Here is a 19,329-nt window from a genome sequence, read left to right on the forward strand (position 1 = left end):
TATTTTGAAGAGGAAGATATACCTTGTGTGCAGCTTGGCTGAATTGAGTAGCAGCATCACTTATAGCGTAGACAGTGTTACTTAGAAGGCTAGTGGTGCCTTGAGCCATGCCAGTTATCAATCCAGTAGGGCTCTATCAATAAAATAATAAATTTTCAGTAATGCCGGAAGAGGGAAGGTCTCAACCAATTCGATAAAGTTTACCTGGAAAATAGTCCTGGCTGGAACAGATAAGAAATCTCTGAAGCCAAGGCCCAGAGTCCTTGCAAATCCCATGGGGTTACCTATAACACCAGCTGAACCAAATACCTACAGTTCAACGAATTAGAGATATGGTTGCTTGTTTTCCTTCATTGAAAACAAAATGTGACTGCATTCTTATCAGGTACAAGCTTTTCCTCGAGAAATCAACTAAACAGCAGAGCAGCATTTTACAACCAAGTGGGCCAAGTAATAATGAGTATTGATAGATGCACATATGATTTAGACCAAAACATTACAAACACCTATGTGAGAAGTATTTCCAATGCTATTTACTATAGTGCATCTGCTGCTGAAAGATCTATATGTGCTAGGTGAAAAGAAAAAGTAAAACTGCAGAGTACAAATTTGCCCAGTAAGAGTTTGTTGAACTTGTCTCCATTTTACCTTGTACATTTCATGAAGAAGCTGACGAGTGCAATGCCTAATAAAGATCTCCTGAATGGATTCCCAGCTAGCAATGTGGTGTGAAATGGTTAGTCGCTTAAGATGTACTTGTGCTCCCTCAACATCAGCCAGAGCCATAAGACCTCTCTGTAATTAATTCTTATCAACATATACGATGGTTGATAGATAATGGAGTAGAAAATAACGAGATGGGAAAATGGGAACACAATTTGCGGTGGTACAAAAATAGCAAGAATCATCTAACCTACTATTTATCTAAATGTATTTTTTGATAGAAAACATGTGTATAGTAGATAGAAACAGAATAAAAAAAGATGATAAGACTAGTAACTGCTTTCAAGTTCTATCCTCTGTCTTGAATACCACAGTAATTTCCAAGGATCCATTTATTTTACATGTAATTATTGCCTCCAGCACTAGTTTTGGAAGGTGTGGGAGTTTAGATGAAAAAACTTACATGGATAAGAGACTCTCCTGATGTAAGGATCCCATTTCTAAGCATCCATGGAGCACTGGAAAAGCTGCGATGAGAAAATTTCTTTCATTTTTAGTGACTAAAAAAACTTAATACAAAGTACAACAAATGGAAATTCTCTTGGAGATTAGTGGGCCACCTGAAAGTTACATTGATAGGGCTTATTTCAAACACCTCTACATAGATTTTCCTCTGTCTTCTGGCCAGAAGGTAAATTTGCTGCCAAGGAGCTCCAATGGGAACCACTGAGGGTAGCGATTGACTTTTAAAGACAGGAACGCCCTTTGCTTTCTGATACTCAGAAGTCTGAGCATGTGAAAGAGATGGCTCTAGCAAGCCAGTATCAGGAATAAGTGGACACAATAAGGGATCTGGTAACTTTAAGAAACTACTCTGAAACCTTGATGTCACATTTTTGATGAAGCCAAACATGCCCAGTATCACCTCTTGCTCAAGCTCAAGACGGAAGTCTGCAACTCTGCAAGCATTACAGAAAGCACATTAAGCCATCCCATTTGTAAGTCAAGTGAGTTTGTAATAATATTTTGTTTGCTTAAAAAAACAGCAGCAAGGAAAACCTTAAGATTATATATTCAAATGAAACCAAGGAGATATCTTTCTTCTTCCATTTTGACACTGCTATGTAAAATACAGGTTCATAAGAGCAATCAGAAGTTCTTTGCAATTTTCTTTCGGCTGGAATGCTTTTGTATTCACGATCAAAAGACAACATCACAGGATATGGTGACGAGCGTAGCTGATTATCTATTTGCAATGATGAAATTTGAAATGAGAACTTCTGTAGGTCCAAACTCTGCAGCAGATCAAAAGATATATCTTTTGCACAAGCAAAAACCAATTCCTGCAAAGAACGAATGGTGACAGTTTCTCATCAACTCAGTTTACTTACAAAGAAAGAAAGAAGAAGAAGAAGAAGAAGAAGAAGAAGAAGAAGAGATAAATGAAGCTATATCTATGCATACCCGAGGATCAATATTAATTAAGGAGATACCAAGATGTGGGATTACTACTGAAATTTGTTCTTTGTAACCAAGAACCTTGTCCTGTTTCTGCTCATGTTTCCTTTTCTCTCTTAAATGAGGTATGTTCAAATTCTCCTTATCATTCAAAATGTGGTAATTTGAGTCAATCACACGGAGGACCTGCCACAGAAAAACCAATAAGCTGCCATGATGTAGATACTCTGCAGTCATTTCATAACAAAATTTTGGCAATGTACCTTTGTGGCTCCTTCAGCATGTACTGATAAGAATAATTTTCTCTCAGCTTTCTGGAAAAACAAAAGTTATTTTCAATCAACAAATAAAAAGAAGATAGAAGTAACGTTCCGTGGGTTGGTCTGAAATCATGAATTAAAAAAAGAACCTTAAACTGAATCTGACTATTGGCAGAATTTTTTTCCCTTCTTCAGAGATAAATAAGTCCTTATTGAAAGCCTATTGGGAAGTTCAGAACCTTAAGGGGATTAAGACAAGGTGACCCACTGTCACACCTTTTCTATTTACAATGGTGACTGATGAATTAGAGATAGGAGTTCAATCTGTAATCAGTCCTTGAATTTTTCCTTTTGGGAACATCCAACAACTATATGAATAGAAAAACAAGGCCTTGCAATAATTATAGTGAAAGCATATGTCATACTATTTTTCCCCGACAGGAATCTTTGATGTAGTATTCTCTGTTTATAACGGTACTGTCTTTATGAATCTGGTAGCAGGTTTGGTTTTTTAGGTCCTATAGGTCTGTGGGTCCTTTCCTAGGTGTTTAGCCTAGATGGTCTCCTTTGGTTGTCACGATTTAATTAATAAAAGGGATATTAGCGGTAAAACCACCCGAACTTTATACTTCTTAAAAATTAACCAAAAAAACCAATTTTATAAGGCAAAACTACGTAAATCTCAATTATGTTATGCTATTTACCTTTCCGTCCAAAAGACTCAGTTAAGTGTTACGGTAGACTGTTGAAGTATATATATACGTAGCAGAATTTGACTTGTCCACATAATATTAATTACTTAAATATTATTAAAAAAATTTATAAATTTTAAAAATAAAACAATAAAAAAAATTCTTTTTTTTTCTTTTTTTTTAAGTAACAAAAGTACATGAGACAAAAAACAAAGTGATTGACTTCTTCATACCCAACAAAACCCAAAAACCAGAATATGAATATTCCAACGAACCACCACCATTATTAACCTTCCACCACACCACCACCAAGCTACTACCATTACCACCACCACCAACATTTCTCTAAAATCAAACAATTTGGGACGTATGGCTGGAAAGAAATGCCAGAATTTTTGAAGGGACTACTAAATCAGAAGAGGAGGTGTGGGAGCAAGTTAAATTTTGGACAGCTACTTGGGCCTTTCGAACTAAATACTTTGAGGACCTATCCTTTTTAGATTTGTGTAGAGAATGGAAAACTATTGTATAGGGGTTGTAGATGGTTGTATCTATCCTTTTTTTCTGAGGCAAAGTGGGGTGTACTTTGGCCCTAGAAGTCATGTTTTGTTATTAATTGTAACCATGGTTTTCTCCCACCACAAGGGAGGCTTCTAATATTTATCGGGAAGGATCCTGTCAATGACAAAAGGATCTTTTCTCTTTTTCAAAAAAAAAGAAGAAGAAAAGAAAAGGAAAAACAAAAAAACAAAAGAAGAAATAAAGAAAATAAATAATTTTTATTTATTTTTATAATTTTTAAATTATTTTTATATTTTAAAATAATTTAAAATTATGTAGACCACTAAAAACGTGCTGGGGCTTCTGGATGGAAGTGTAAAGATCAAAACAAAATGTGAGTTTGGTAGGTTTTGTCGTAAAAAAATCGGTTTATGTGATTAACTGTTAAAAAATATAAAGTTCGGGTAGTTTTGCCGCCAATTTTCCTGTATAAAATAAGTAGTTTCCTATAGAAAAAAGAAAAACCCTTCCAACAAGAATGATCAAATAAGATGGAAATCAAACTTATAATTAGCATAAATAAAAACATTAAACTGATTTAGCAAGTATATAAGTAAATAATTTTTAAATTTCTATTAATTTTAATTTCAATTTGATGTAAATAACCGTTGTTTTAACCTTTTTGTTTTTCATTTCACATATGGCATATGTTGATGGAACTAAACCTATGAGTGTCAGTCATACCTCAGAAGATGATGGTAAGAAAATAGGCATGTATTCTTTAACATCGTCAAGGGAATATGAACCTAGAACACGCTCACCAGGTACCTTAAGTGTTCCAAAAACAAAAAAGTCTCAATAATTACAATAAACCTACGAATAGTTCCACCCTCTCCCCTGCAGAGTTGATATAAATAAAATGGGTACCTCCACAGTGAGGCGATGCGGATAGCATGGTTCATCCCAAGCATAAGGGCATGATGTGTAAGAATGAACAATAGTCTCAAAAGGTTCACACTTCTGTTGGAAGATCCTTAACCTCTGGACAAGTAGAATACCATGAAAATTAGTTCAGTGATGAATGATGTAAAGTAAAATATGATTTCAATAATAGCATGCATTTTGATAAAGAAAAGAAAAATTCATAAATTACAATCCTGTTGGTTTACATTTTAACAAATGTAATTTTAGCATATATGTGAAGTCAACGTCTCTTACAATGAGTATAAACTACTGAAGTAATGGGCACCACATACAATTTACAAACACACAGATTAGTGATGCAGCAGAAAAAAAATGTTTAATGTCATAAACAATCCTAAATCATCAAGGAAAAACTACCTGAAAAAATTCAAATCTTATCAAAACTTTTTTATACACTTACCTCCCTTGAAAAATTATCAATTCTGTAGGGCATGTACCCTGTATCATCATCTGATAAGAGAATCAGGGTTGTTCCCGAATCACCATGGAGGCTTCCAACAACCTTTTCATCTCTAACAGAAACATCAGCATTTTGCACTTCAACTCGAATTATACTAGATGAACCAGAAACATAATTCTGCATTTTCACTTGAGTATCACCAAGATGATCTGGTAAGAAGCTTCCTGACCATTGCCATCCAGGTTCATTGTATCTAACAGAAACAAGTAATTCCCTGCACAGCATTGAAATACATACTAAGAGGAATGAGCATTAAAATAAAGGCTATTTTAAATGGAACAAAAAATGAACAAAAGGGATTAGTCTTAATTAGTAAATGAAATTGAGTGCATTGAAGCTAAGTGACTACTTTCAACTTATTGCAAGATCAAGATACAATGCAACTTGCAAGATATTCAAGGCAATATACCTGGTTGTGTCTGTCCAATGAAGATGAGAATGTTCTCCTACGCGCATACGGAAAACATGGTCAGTACCCTTTTGCTTGAAGCATATGTCGTTACTGCATGCATTACTAATAACATATCTGCAAAAGTAAGACTTTTGTAAGGAGAAAATCTAAGATCTGCCAATAATGGCATATTAACCACGTATCACTACTGTAAATTTTGTAGAATCTGTCATCACTGCATGCATTACTACTAATATTAGGTGTGATATAATGTCTCCTGTTTTAGTTGTAGTTTCCTATTTTAGTTTACTTTATAATGTAACTGGGAGGACCTTCTAGAAAGACTGAATTTTGGATGCCGATTCTAGACAAATGTGCTAAGCGGCTCGATGGGTGATAATGTCCCTTCTTGTCAAAAGGGTGATAATCACCAGAGAGTTGTTTTTACTTAATATTTGACAACCCCAAACAACCTCCCTCCCAAGAAAAAAAAAAAGAAAGGAAACTGAGAATATGAAGACAGGAACTTAAAGCTGGAATATGCCAAAAATGAAAAATGTTACCTTGGCTGAAAAGTAATAGCACTTGACCTCCCAGCTAGTGGCCCAGCAACTGGACTAGATGTCACAGAAATCATAAATGCAGCATTTTGCGATGCTTGGGGAACAATAACAGTAGTTGAACCACTGGGTGGAACAAGAAGAAATGGACTTGACCACAATTTTGGCATGTTATTGTCACCATGAGCTCTACTTACTGTGACCGTTAGTTCCTCAGCAGCATAAAATGGAACAGGAGAGTACATGCATGCTCCAACTTTTCCATGCTCATAACCCATGCAGTTAGAGCTCCTTGAAAACAAATCAGAGCCTGACCGTGATAATCTGTTCTTTGAACTCTTTAATAAAGTTTCTCCAGTGTCAAAGTCATTTTCATTTAATTGCTCATAGAACCTTTGTCTGCGTGGATTAAAGTCATCCCTAATAGAGATAAGGTGACTTGAAGAAGGATATTCTATTCCATGAGGATCTGCAGCATGCAAAGATATCATACGCAAACCGTCTTTTGTCTCACATAACTCTTGCTCGCTCATATCATATGATGATGGAATAATGCACTTAACAGTCTTTATTTCATTTCCAGATTCTGAAATCAGAAGAGGGAAACCACAGCAATTATATAACAGAAAGGGAACGTAAATAGAAAGCTCCCTGGCACCGGAGAATGCATCCATCATCTTTTCAACTGTAACATATATTGGACCTAGCCAAAGCAAAACCGACACCATTAATAGATCTCCAACCACATTGTTACTTGAACAGAAAACTCAACATAAGAAAACGCTTACCATTTGAGAAGTCTGGATCAAAAGCAATAACCTCAGATAAGGCAAACTTTGTTCCAGTGAATTTGGCCATTGTACAGAATGTCTCTGAACGCGGGAACTTCAGAGTTGTTGGCTTGAATCCATACATACTAATCCCCAGGACTAGGTCATGGGAAGGATCAACATAGTGAAGGAAAGCATCCACCTATACGGGATGGCAAAAGAAATATCTTCTATAATGTCATTACCTCCTTTACAAATCATACAAGAGAGGAAAAAAAACAAATCTAGTCACATAGCAATAGCATTACATTACCTTTGAAAGGAATGCAGAATGGGTAACTCCGCCACTTTCAATTGCCAGTGATACTTCCTTGGGAAGGTAGTTGTTCACCATTAGAGGAGTACACAGGGTCAACTCGTGAATAAACCTCTTTTTTGACTCATCCACCTTTTTCAAATTTTCGCCACGGCTTTTGACAGGTGTATTTAAAGTAATCTTGGTATGAGGACTATTCCTAGGTGGCAGGCTGATATTTCTAACTGATATGCAACACCGAAATGGATCATTGCTTAAATGAGCAGGATAGCAAACAAAAGATCTAAAAAATCCAACTTTGGTCTCCTGCAAAACAAGGTTTGAAAGGTTATAGACTTCACTCCATAAGTAGGAATCTCCAAGTGGACGCCATCTGATCCGACCAGCTTCCGCCAAATGTAAAGGCATAGGTAACTCTTGGCCAGGATAGATAGGATCTAATATCTGAAACATCACATTTAATTTTCAGTGGCAATAATACCATCACAAAAATAAGTAGCCTTTTATGTAAGGTAATTATACAAATCAACTAGTTGTTGGTCCATACCTTCGGCGATACACCAAATGGAATATCGAAACGCAGCTCTATCGGAACTGAAGTCGCATTTGAAAGTACAACCTGCATATATCAAGTGTTTGTGAATTTCAAGTTTATTAATAAACATCATAGCATAGATTTGACAATGTACGTACCGTTGAGTATAATCGTATCAGCTTGCTATAGCGTTGCACTGAAACATCAAACACAACAGGTACTACAAAACCAGAAGTGGTATCCGTACTATTATCTCCACTATTTTCATTATATGCCTTGAAAAAATCAACCTCAAAGTACGTAAGTCCTACACGGTCCATAGATATAGGAGTAGAAGGCATTGAAGTTCCATCAAGTTGAATAGTTATAAAATGATGAGAAACACCACTTAATTTCTGCTCAGCAAGTTTGTCAGAAGATTTAGCAGGCCAAAAATGAAAAAGTTGTTCCTCAGGAGTATCATTAATATACAATGGAACTGAAGCACCTGGTTCTACAAATTTTCTACCCTTAATTTCTGTCACATCAAACTCCTCAACAGGACCCTTATAAACATGATATACTAGAGGCAGAGAAGTCAAATTTTCAAGTACATAGGGTGCATATCTTCCAGCATACATATGTTTATGATGTGAATTTAACAATTTCTTGCTTTCAGGAACATCATTTGGTTCAACTATACCCAAAGAGTCCTTAACCATCTCAATTGTCCTGAAAACACACTGCAAGAGACAAGTATAAATAAGCATTAAGATATTGATAATTTAAGGGCATTGAAGTTTTGCACCCAACTGAGAGGTAAACAGAACATGCAAGATTTCTCAAGAGTAGTTTTAGGTATGAAGCACACTACAATTAAATTTAAACAAACTATGAGTTACTGCTTCGCGGTTACACCTTGCTTGGCACTTAATTTCCCCAAACAAAAAAAAACTGTCAAAAAATCCATTAGAGCTTTTGTTATGAAATACCTCAATGAGGGGTTCTGTAACATTTAAGTTAAGTTGTGTCGATGAATTGAGATGTATATCTGTCACCATGGTGTTATTCAGACTCATTTCTTGTTTCCTTGCAACATTAATTTCAAACTGCCAAGGCTCAATAAAAGGCTCCCAGAAGACCTTCAGAAAATTAGAAGCAGATAAGAACGGTATATTATATGATTGGATAAGGATAATTAAAAAAATATATATTACATACCTTGTGAAGGTTGTTATAGTTCATTTGAATCTCACCAGTAAGTAAGCTTTCTATATAGCTTTCCATTATTTTACCATTCAGGACCATGTTCCTCACAAAAATTTCAAACAGCGGTCCACTACAACTCCACTTGAAGAAAGAAAAATAGGAAGTTAGCATGTGAAAACCATCAATTAAATTAGACTCTGCAAGTTTATTTGTATTAATTAACTGATCATGAAATAAAAACTCATTGAAAAAACAGCCACGAATTAAAGAATCAGAGGAAGGGGAATGGGATCGTTAAAAATGCCAATTACATGCGTAAGAGAAAATTACACAAACCATAAAGAGTCAAAATACTCAAGAAAGTTATCATACCCTTCCATCACTCAGAAGAAAAGAAGCTTTTTTCATTTTGATTTCAAAATCAATACCACCAAGAGGGAACTGAGAAGGCCCTCCTTCAGGAATAACAAATGTCACACCATGCCAAAAGTAGAAAAAATGATGAGGAAGCCACACATTTAGATTATCACACTGAAACTCCACTCTGACATGAACAGACTGCATCATGTCATGGCTAACCTCAGCCTCTATAAAAACATGAAACATCTGAAAAAGAGGCCAAGATAAATTATTCCCATCCTCACAAAGTGATATAGTGCCAATCCACTTTTCCATATTAGCCTTCAGTTTCATATGTCTTCCCTTTAGAAGTATTTCACTGCTTTTACTATGCACAGTAACAGAGATGTATTTCGAGTCACTTCTATCTCTCATGTTAGATGACTCAATTGGACAGACCTCCCTTTGATCTTTAGTTGCCAGAAACTCTTCACATGCTTTATTACTGATGCCCACGGGAAGATTACATGTAATTGAGACATTGTCCAGCTTCACAGTCAGGACAGTTGAATCCTGCTTTGTGCTCCCAGATGCAGAATAGGTTGAAGCACTTGAAGAATGAAGAGAATCTGGAGAAACAGTGTTTAGTTTATTATCCACATTTTCAACTTCACCCAGAGTTATATTATTCATCGATGTATTCAATGGTGCAACTTTGGAGAAAAGTCCAGCATAAGAAACGACGGCATCAATGATGTCAACCCACTCAAACAAATGAATCCAAATGACAAGAGATGGAAAAGAAAGACATAGTTCAGTTTCAGCTTGGTTTACTTCTAAAAATGAAATGTCAAGAACAGATGAGATTGAGGATGGAGATGTACATTTTGCTAACACAACAAAATTAGGTAGAGAAAGCAACTCCAGGGAAGAGAATCTAAGATCTAAACTTGAAAGAATGTCATTTTTCAACACTGCAGATAATGTAAACTGCATTTCAGCATTAGCAAGAAGTTCACTTGAGCCTCCTCTGAAGTGATGCAACTTTATCAACAATGAATTAACATAACATCTAACTTCTGTACATGAAATACTTGAGCCAACAGGTGAACCTGCATTGTTCTCTTTGAAACACTTTTTCAATTGAAGAAACTCACGAACATCATTTTTGAAACATTTGGATTGATCGGAAATAAGAGAAAACTGATTTATAACATCCAACAGTGCCTTGATCCCAGAGAAAAAAAGATTGTCTGTAGAGGGGAAAAAAGAATATGAATAAGCATAAATGTTTGAAAAATACTTAAAAAGATAACAAGCTAATGAGATGTAGGATAACAGTGAAAAGAGGGAGAGTAAATAAGTTGAAAATCCTACCATCAGCCAGAATATGACACTTTTCAACCCTTGCCAGGATGCATGTTGTTAAGGGAGTAGTTTTACTATATAATTCACTTTGACGGGGCAACCTAATCCAGATATCGGCACTTAAGGGTGCCAACAAAGTAACAACTGCACAGTTAGCCCCTTTGTCCAGCTGTAAGCAATCATATCCATCATCTTCGAAAGACAAGAACGAAAGGAACAAGTCTCGTCCAAATATATTTAAACAATTGTTTTTTTCTTCAAGCTTAGGTGCTGGAACCAAGTATTCAGGTGGAATGCCACTAAAAATGTAATCTAAGCTGCCGTTATCAATGAAACTAGAGTACAGTTGCTGAATGTCAACCTTTAGAAACTGACGTTCACTGCTTTCCACAGGCAACATTAAAATGGAGTCTAGTATCTCACACTTATATACAATGGAACCTTCTTTTTCAGTATCACCATTTTCATGCCTTTCACCTCCGTGATTCTCATTAGAACCAGTATTCCAATCAGATAATGAAAAATAGCCAATTAGCAAAGCCAGATAGTCAGGAGGTAAAATACAGTAAACATGTTGAAAGCTGAGTCCTACTTCTACATGAGAATTTGATGATGATGATCCTAGTTTGTTCTTCCTTACCCTTATATTTATAATGGAAGATAAATTTGGTGTTGCAGGACCCCATAGAAACTCATGAAAGTTTTTTGTCCACCACAATGAGGTAAGAATCGATCCTTCCAAAGAGCACAAAGCCTCCATGCAGTCTTCATAAACTATTAGAGAACAAATAGAGCTAGGCAGGGTAACTGTCCCAACAATGCACGACAAATCATGAAAATGCAGACTGATTCCACTTAAGTTAAAATCAAAATAAGATGCACCGGGCATTGATTTTGCTTCAGAGCTTGTAGAAAAAAGATTTGCTTCTGTATCAGACATTGATTGTGATGCTCCAGGATGAACATGATCATTCCTAGATTTCTTCTTCATACTGAACTTTGGACATCTGATTCTCTTGTCCCTTAAATTGAAATATTTTCTCCATTCATGATTGGAATAAAGCAAAGAACTCTCTAAATCACCAAGGGATCCAGTACTGGATATGGTAATAAAAGGAAAACAATCTAGAGGGATGCTTGCATGCTCCAGAGATCCACTCTCAAAATAGTTTGAGAGGCCGAACTTTTGAAAACTGAAACCAGGAGATGTTTTTGTATCTTCAGCAACTATGGAAGAGTTGATGGAGTTTTCACCATCACAAAAAGTATCATGTGCAGATAGACTCTTGAAAAATACAATTAGCAATCCAGTTACATCAGGGTAGCAGTGAAAATCAGCATCAGTCAAGCATATGGTAAATTTGGCGCAAGCAAACTCTGTATTCTCATTTTCATAAATTAACATAAAGCATCCTTCAGTAAATAAACTTCTATCAGCATGGTTTTCAAGGTTATTTCCATGTCCAATGTTAATGTCCTGTACAGAATGGGTAAGTAACTGATTCCCAGAAGAGAACACAACACGTCCATCACTTTCACCTCTCAACGATGAAGTCATTACATTTAATGCTTTTAAGCAGACATAACACTCTTCAGAAGATAAAAAGGCATACCTGCATTTTGTCAAACAGAGCACTATTATTTGGATAACAAGGACTACAAAGGAACTAAAATTAGCTCATTGGATGCTAAGTACAGAAGCAGCTATAAAACACAAACATTACATTCACCTAACAGGAACAGTATTTCAAGTATCCAAACATCCACTTTATGCATGCTATTCATGTGGCTAGATCCATAAGATGTATAGAGAACAACAATAAAAGTAGTGAGTACATACTGGATATACAATTCTTGAAGGGCAAATATGAGGACTAGGCTGTTTTCACCATTGTTTGCAAGGTTAACTAATAATCTGATTGACTCCAATTTAAACTCAACACCGAAACGAAAATCAGAAACCATTGGTCTGTTTGCAGAGTGCAGTTGCATGGTACGAAGATGCGCAATCAATCCCAAAGCAGTAACATACACTGCTGGAGAGAAGTATGCAGAAAGCGACAACACACTAACATAAACCTGACATTGTAAGACAAGAATAACACAATTCACTTCAACAGACCTAGTTCACAAATCAACATAATTCCATTCAAATAATCCTAGTTTATAATAAATATTTTAATTGGTAAAAAAACACATTTGCACAAGCATTTGATTTTACTTGAATCAGCAGACAACAGCAATGTCAAGCAGGAAACCTGATGGAGATGGTACGCTGCTAGAGCTCATTTAGCAGGGTTTTGTGGCAAAAATCCACAACCTATGCATTCTTTTGCACTTAGGTCACCAACTTTAAAATTTTGCATTTTTTTACCACCAAACAAAGATATAACTGAACTTCTTGGTTGTAAATATATACCACAGATCTCTAAACTATATAAGTTTTGGAAAGTTAGTATCAAACTGTTAAGCCATAGGATATTGATAAGCCCCTGGTCAGATTTGTTTACCATAGAAAAAGAAGGGCCTAAAGGCCACACTTAAGTCTTTAGTTGAGTTTTATTCAAACTGTTTTAAGGGCTGAATTGTCTTTTTGTATTGGTCACTTGGGTTTAATTAGAGCTGCTGATGTGGCAGGCTTATTATGTATATATATATAAGAGATTAGAACTCATTATAGGCAGGGAATTAAGTATTAAGAGAAGTCTTTTTGGAGAGAACAACCGTCTCGAAAGGTTGTGTACTTGGGAGAGACTACCCTCTCGAAAGCTAGGTGTAATTTGATCATTATTCATAAATAAAAGGCAATTCTTTGAGGGATGTCATTCAGGGTATTCTAATACTTGATAGCAGATTTCTAATCTAAGAAATTCTATCAGATATTAAATAAAGAGGGTAAATGGGTCATTGTAATGGGTCTTGAGGTAATATATATATATTTATATAGGAGTGTATTAGAAAGGGTTGGGGTGAACCATTTGGTTGAGTGAGCTTTAGCTCTTCGGAGAGAGTTGGGTCTCTCGAATACCCAGCAACTTGTTCTCTTAGCACTTCTTGTTTTTTTCGAAAAAGAGCATGAGGCCTTTGTCTTAGACTAGCCCCACCACCGATATAAATACAAACTCTCACTTGTGATAAAGGAAAACCGTGGTTACAAAGGTAAAACCAAAACAAAAACACTACAAACTGCAACAGAAAACAAAAATTAATCAAGAACAGAATTCCTACAAAAATGCATTTTAATCTCTACATAGGTCTAAAAAGGACAGATTCTAAAATGTTTGGTTTTGGAAATCCAAGTGGCTGTCCAAAATTTCACCTTTTCCCAAATATCTGATGCCGAACTTTCGACTCATTCAAAAATTCTAGCGTTTCGTTCCAACCAAACAACCCAAATAATTGCCAGTACTGATGTTCTACACAACTTTGATCTTTGTTTACCGCCACTCGGTTTACTAACAATTAGTAGTGTTACACATCTCAGCATGACCCAGCTTAACTCAAATTCTTTCAGCATGTTAGACCAAAATTGCCTAACAAACAGGCACTCCAGAAACAGATGTTCCACTCCCTCGCTGCTGACTTTTCAACAAATGCACCAACTGAGATGTAAGGAAAAGGCACTTCCTTTTTTGCAACTTTTCATGAACGTTTACTTTACCAAGTGACACAAGCCATCCAAACACTTTTACTTTGGACAGAACACAGTTTTTCCAAAGTGTTTGTGTCCAAAACAAATCACCAATGAGTGAATCCGAAATAAATCAGCGGAGAGCTGACTTGCAAGAAAAAATCCCTGAGGTACCAGGCTTCCAAATTCAACTATCTTCGGCAATATTAAGCACTCTTACATGTTCCAGTTTTTGCATCAACAGTGAAATATTTGGAACTTCTCAATCCAACAGATTTCTTCTAAAATTCAGGTCCCAACTTTCTACCCAACCAAGGTAAACCTTTATCGACTATGTGATCCTTTATGCTTCCATTCATTAACTTAGATATGAATGCTAGTCGGGGAATTCGCTACTCAATGAAGAAGCACCTAACCATATGTCCTCCCAAAACTGAATCTTGTCACCCTACCAACTTTGAATTGTACCAAACCCAGATACTCCTCGTACAAATCTGAGATCTCTCTCCACGGACTTTTGGGAGACAAACGGGAGTTAATTTTCATATCCCAAAAATTTTCGGCTTTACCATAACGGCTTGCCACTACCTTGTGCCACAATACTTTTGGCTCCAAAGGATATCTCCACAACCATTTCATGTGCAACCTTTTGTTCTGCGCTTCCAATCTTCCAATTCCCAGCCTTCCCTCTTCCTGACAACTACAAACTTCATCCATAGAGACTAAGTGCTCACCACGCCATGACTCACTGCCTTCCCGACACCTAAAAACTTGTTCTCTTATCACTTCAATATCAATATATTAGCTTTGTTTACCGAGATTTTCGAAAAATAATTAAATAAGAGTTTTAGGAAATTAGATAGTACTTAAATAAATAAGATGGAGGATTTTTACGTAGTTCGGGCGTTAATTATTCCTAATCCACAAGTTAGTGTATTGGCCTTTTAGGCTTTGAAATGTATTACAAATGAGTTTTATAACAAAAAACTCTAATCCTTGTCCTAAGGTGGTTTTATAAGTTTCTCTTGGAAAAGCAAAAAGCTTAGAGTGAAACCAGCAGAACCTTGGCCCAAAATTTTGTTCCCCTTGCATGAAGATATAATGTGGTCTATATAGGCTAGAATTCGAGTCCGCGCATACTCGTGACCCATTCGGGTTTTATCTTGTAAAAGCAAGCCCACTATTGGGGTAAAATATATAAACACATGACTACGAGGCCCACTAGAAATATTCAGCTCGTGGGGCAACGGCACCATACTAGAGAGGAGACTTTTTAGTGCAGGGCACGCGTTGCACAGAGATCATGCCTGTCAGACAAAGGTGTCAGCAAAGCTGTCGGACAAAAAGGGTGTATGGTGGTGCACGCACTACCATGGTCTGACGCAGCGGACAGTATCTGATCTTTGTGTCAAGAGGTGGAGCAGGACTGACTGAGAAGAATCTTTTGAAAGACTTGGTCTGAAAGTGTGATCTCCGCAGAAACCCCCATGAACTTCGTGGATAATGGGACAGATTTCAGTTCCAGCTATGCACCTAGATATGGTACAGACAACCCCCTGCGGTAAAGCTTTTAGTCCAAGATGACATATCTGGAACCTGATACTGAATCTTCCTTGCAGCGGTCTGTCAGCCAGAAGCTCTCCAAAATTCAAGAACTAGAAGATCAAACCTATTTAGGAGTTTAAGTGACAAATTATGGCTTTTACCCCCAGTGTTTCAATACTCGGAGTTTATAGATGGCCGACAAGTACCACTCCTTATTGCACAATTTCTGGATCTGTTGCTAACTTTGCAAGCATATCCGCGAACCAGTTTTGATACCTTGGGACTTGGCGGATGTTGTAGTTTTTAAAGCTTTACATAGGTAGTCATTTTCTCACCCTTAGCTTGGTATTCTCCAGATATCCAGTTTACAACTAGCTGGGAGTCGTTGTACACTTCAACATTCTGGGACCCCACTTCTTTAGCCAATTGCAGGCCAGCTAGCATGGCTTCGCGTTCTACTTCGTTGTTGGAGGCGGGAAACTCAAAACGGAGAGCGCCTTGGAGCTGGTGTCTCGTGGAGAAATTAAGATGATTCATGCTTCGGCTCCCTTTTCGTTTGACGCTCTGTCAACATAAATCTTCCTGACTGGTAGTCCCGGGACTGGCTCGTCTAGGTGATCGTTCATTCTAGATTACTCTACCACAAAGTCAGCTAAAGCATGCCCCTTGATCAAAACTCGGGGCTAATACTTGGTATCAAACTGGCTTAGTTCCATGGCCCATTTCAGTAGTCTTTCAAATGACACCGGCTTTTGCAACACTTGGCAGAGAGGGTGATTTGTTAATACCTTGATGACATGAGCTTGAAAGTAGTCTCAACTTTCGAAAAGCAATTAGCAAGCAAAAAAACAGTTTTTCTATCATGGGGTATCTGGACTCCGCGCCCAACAATCTTTTGCTTGTGTAAAATATTGGCAGTTGGACCTGTCCTTCCCGCACTAGAGCGACACTTACAGCATGATCAAACACTGCCAACTACAGGTACAACGGCTCTGCCTCAACCGGCTTAGATAAAATTGAAGCCTTGGTCAAATGTTCCTTTAACTTCTAGAAGGCTTCTAAACTTGAAGATGAGGTCTCCTGCCCCGTTTTTTACCATTCCAAATTCAATGGTCGCATCAGATTTGGCATTTGAGCAATTGAAGGCAGCATCCCAAGTTGATTGTCAACCTGGGCGCTAGGCTCAACCCTAGGTCAACCTAGGCGCTAGGCCCTGTTTCCAGTGACTCGGAATTGTGGTTTTCTCCCCGAGTTTACTTGAATTTTCGTTAATTCTAATGACGGAAAAAATGCTCGGAATACTTTATGCTGAACTTGATCGAAAACAACCCAGGTTGACAATAAGTCAACCTAGGCACTGAGCCCAGCCCCAGGTGTCAACCTGGGCACTGGGTCCCAGTTTTGCCCCTCCAGAAATTCTGTTTGGTCCTCGAAAATAGTTGAATCTCAATATTTTTTGAAAACAGGGAAGATGCTCAAAAAAATTCTTGAAAAAACTCCATGTTAAGTGGCCCAAGTTGACATTCGCAGACCTAGCCCCAGGTGTCAACCTGGGCGCTAGGCCCTCTTATTTGTACTAACATGGATTTGTTGTTTTTCCTTTGAAAGAACATAATTTCCCATTTTTGATGAAGACGAAGAAGATGCAAAAGTCGGATCTCCGATCGGACACTTGGAAGGCACCCAGATTGACAAATTGTCAACCAGGGCGATGGGTGCTCGGGGCTCCGGAGGCTCAAAAATCAACTTGCTCTGATTCTTATTCTGATGCCTCAAATATATTCGTGGTATGTCTAGTTGATGTCCCAATGCAAGTTTTGACCATTTTGCACTAAGATGGTCCAAGGAAAGTTTCCAAGTAAATAGAGACAAAGGTCAAATGTCTTCAAGTTTATTAGAAGCCCTCACATATGGTAGAGGAACACCATGTTTACATAAAATTTGGGACTCCCAATAAGAAACGAAAAACAAACGAAGAGTTCTATAATTACTAAGTGATTATAGAAAACTCAAAACCTGGTTGTTACCTGAAAACAAAACAGACCTAATACAATAAATTTCCCCATCCTCTACACAGATCTAGAAAAGAAAAATCCTCAAAATATTTTGATTTAAAAGTCCAAGTTGCTACCCAGAATTTTATCATCTCCCACAATTCCTCTACTCTACTAAAGATTCTTTACCCTCAAATATTCTAGTTTTTCTCTCACTCCAAGTCACCCACATAACGGCTAGCACTGTAGCCACCCAAAGTTTAGACATATGCATTTATTTTTTATTTTTTTTTAATATAATAATCAATTTTATTACTGAGTTGAACTTTATTTTTTAAAATGTATTTTTAACATAATTTATGATGACTTTAATAATTATATTAAAAATTCTTCAAAATATTAAAAAATATTTTTTTTGTTTCACAATAAATTAGTTACAAATTATATTATTATTATTATCATTATTGTTTAAAAAAAAGAGAGAGAAATAGGCCACTTGTCTTAGACAGATTGACCCTCACTCGAACTTATTCAAAAGCCTCACCTGTGGCAGAGGAAAACTGTGGTAACAAAAAGGAAAAGCATAGACAGTACACCAAAAAAAACCCGAACTTCATTATTATTGTAAGACAGTACGCCAAAAGGAAAACCGCGGTAACAAAATTATATTATTATTGTCATTTGATCGTTTAGATTTCATAAAAAGAAAAACAAATAATAACAAAGATAAAGTTTAAACATGAGGGCGTGAGTGCAAAAGGATGTATAGATTGATACTTTTTGCCACAAAATCCTAGTACTTAATGAAGACTTGATACTTCCTGATGGTGAGCAAGGTGGGAGTAGTAAGCGTAAATCTTACCTGTGGAGGACTGTTGTTTTAGCAATTATTTGGGTTATTTGGCTTGAGAGAAATAACAAAATCTTCGAAGGGAATGAAAGCTCAGTTGAAGAATTATGGGAAAAAGTTATATTTTGGACAGCTACTTGGGTTTACAAAACCAAGAGTTTTGAGCACTTCTCGTTCTTAGACTTGAGTAGAGATTTGAAAACTTTGTGTAGCTTTGAGTCATAGTAGTTTATATGCTTGTCTCTTGTTTGAATACTGTTTGTTTTAGTTGATCTTGTGCTAAAACCCTATAACTACGGTTTTCCTCCGCCAAAAGTAAGGTTTTTCAATACATTTTGGGGGGGTCAGTCTAGTACAAGTAACCTCTTTCTCTTTTTTCAAAAAAAAAAAAGTGAAAAAAAAAAGCTGATGATGCTAACTTTTTAAGAGGTTGCATTCACTGCAAAAAAAAATATGATAAGGAAGTTAAGTGCACAAGGTGGGTTAGGTTGAGAATTTTTGCTGCAAATACGCAATTTTTGTTTCTTTTTTGGTAATTACAAAGTCAATTTTGAATTATACTAAAACATGAGATCAAAAATGGTAATTAGCTAAGACAATAAATGACATAAATCCTAAATTATGTAAAAGATACACAAAAAAAAAGGTACCTTCAATTGTTTTGATATTGATTCATCTGAAATAATGCAACGGGTCAACACAATGGAAGCACCAAATTTCTCAATGATAGAGATTGGCTTAGAATGACAAGGCATTCTTACCATAATCTTCGTGAAGAAAAAAAATGGATATTAGTTATGTCCAAAAATTAACAAAATAAAAAT

General features: G+C 36.6%; 1 protein-coding gene across 4 annotated transcripts in view; it reads right to left on the reverse strand.

Annotated features, from left to right (window-relative positions):
* Positions 1 to 19,329, reverse strand: part of LOC115714144 (uncharacterized) — a 31,482-nt gene that overhangs the window by 1,668 nt on the left and 10,485 nt on the right. For all 4 annotated transcript variants that reach the window (XM_030642707.2, XM_030642709.2, XM_030642710.2 and 1 more), the window contains 23 exons: positions 19,156 to 19,272; positions 12,326 to 12,564; positions 10,495 to 12,098; positions 9,151 to 10,370; positions 8,791 to 8,919; positions 8,562 to 8,711; positions 7,749 to 8,312; positions 7,603 to 7,674; positions 7,053 to 7,499; positions 6,758 to 6,941; positions 5,973 to 6,672; positions 5,428 to 5,544; positions 4,959 to 5,232; positions 4,502 to 4,615; positions 4,319 to 4,402; positions 2,385 to 2,435; positions 2,128 to 2,307; positions 1,723 to 2,006; positions 1,284 to 1,622; positions 1,127 to 1,190; positions 649 to 795; positions 205 to 309; positions 23 to 133 (listed from right to left, as the gene is read on the reverse strand). In XM_030642707.2, coding sequence (XP_030498567.2) covers positions 23 to 133; positions 205 to 309; positions 649 to 795; positions 1,127 to 1,190; positions 1,284 to 1,622; positions 1,723 to 2,006; positions 2,128 to 2,307; positions 2,385 to 2,435; positions 4,319 to 4,402; positions 4,502 to 4,615; positions 4,959 to 5,232; positions 5,428 to 5,544; positions 5,973 to 6,672; positions 6,758 to 6,941; positions 7,053 to 7,499; positions 7,603 to 7,674; positions 7,749 to 8,312; positions 8,562 to 8,711; positions 8,791 to 8,919; positions 9,151 to 10,370; positions 10,495 to 12,098; positions 12,326 to 12,564; positions 19,156 to 19,272 — 7,296 coding nt within the window. The remainder of the gene's footprint in view (positions 1 to 22; positions 134 to 204; positions 310 to 648; positions 796 to 1,126; positions 1,191 to 1,283; positions 1,623 to 1,722; positions 2,007 to 2,127; positions 2,308 to 2,384; positions 2,436 to 4,318; positions 4,403 to 4,501; positions 4,616 to 4,958; positions 5,233 to 5,427; positions 5,545 to 5,972; positions 6,673 to 6,757; positions 6,942 to 7,052; positions 7,500 to 7,602; positions 7,675 to 7,748; positions 8,313 to 8,561; positions 8,712 to 8,790; positions 8,920 to 9,150; positions 10,371 to 10,494; positions 12,099 to 12,325; positions 12,565 to 19,155; positions 19,273 to 19,329) is intronic.

The sequence above is a fragment of the Cannabis sativa genome, chromosome 4 (assembly GCF_029168945.1).
Source record: "Cannabis sativa cultivar Pink pepper isolate KNU-18-1 chromosome 4, ASM2916894v1, whole genome shotgun sequence".
Classification (NCBI taxonomy): domain Eukaryota; kingdom Viridiplantae; phylum Streptophyta; class Magnoliopsida; order Rosales; family Cannabaceae; genus Cannabis; species Cannabis sativa.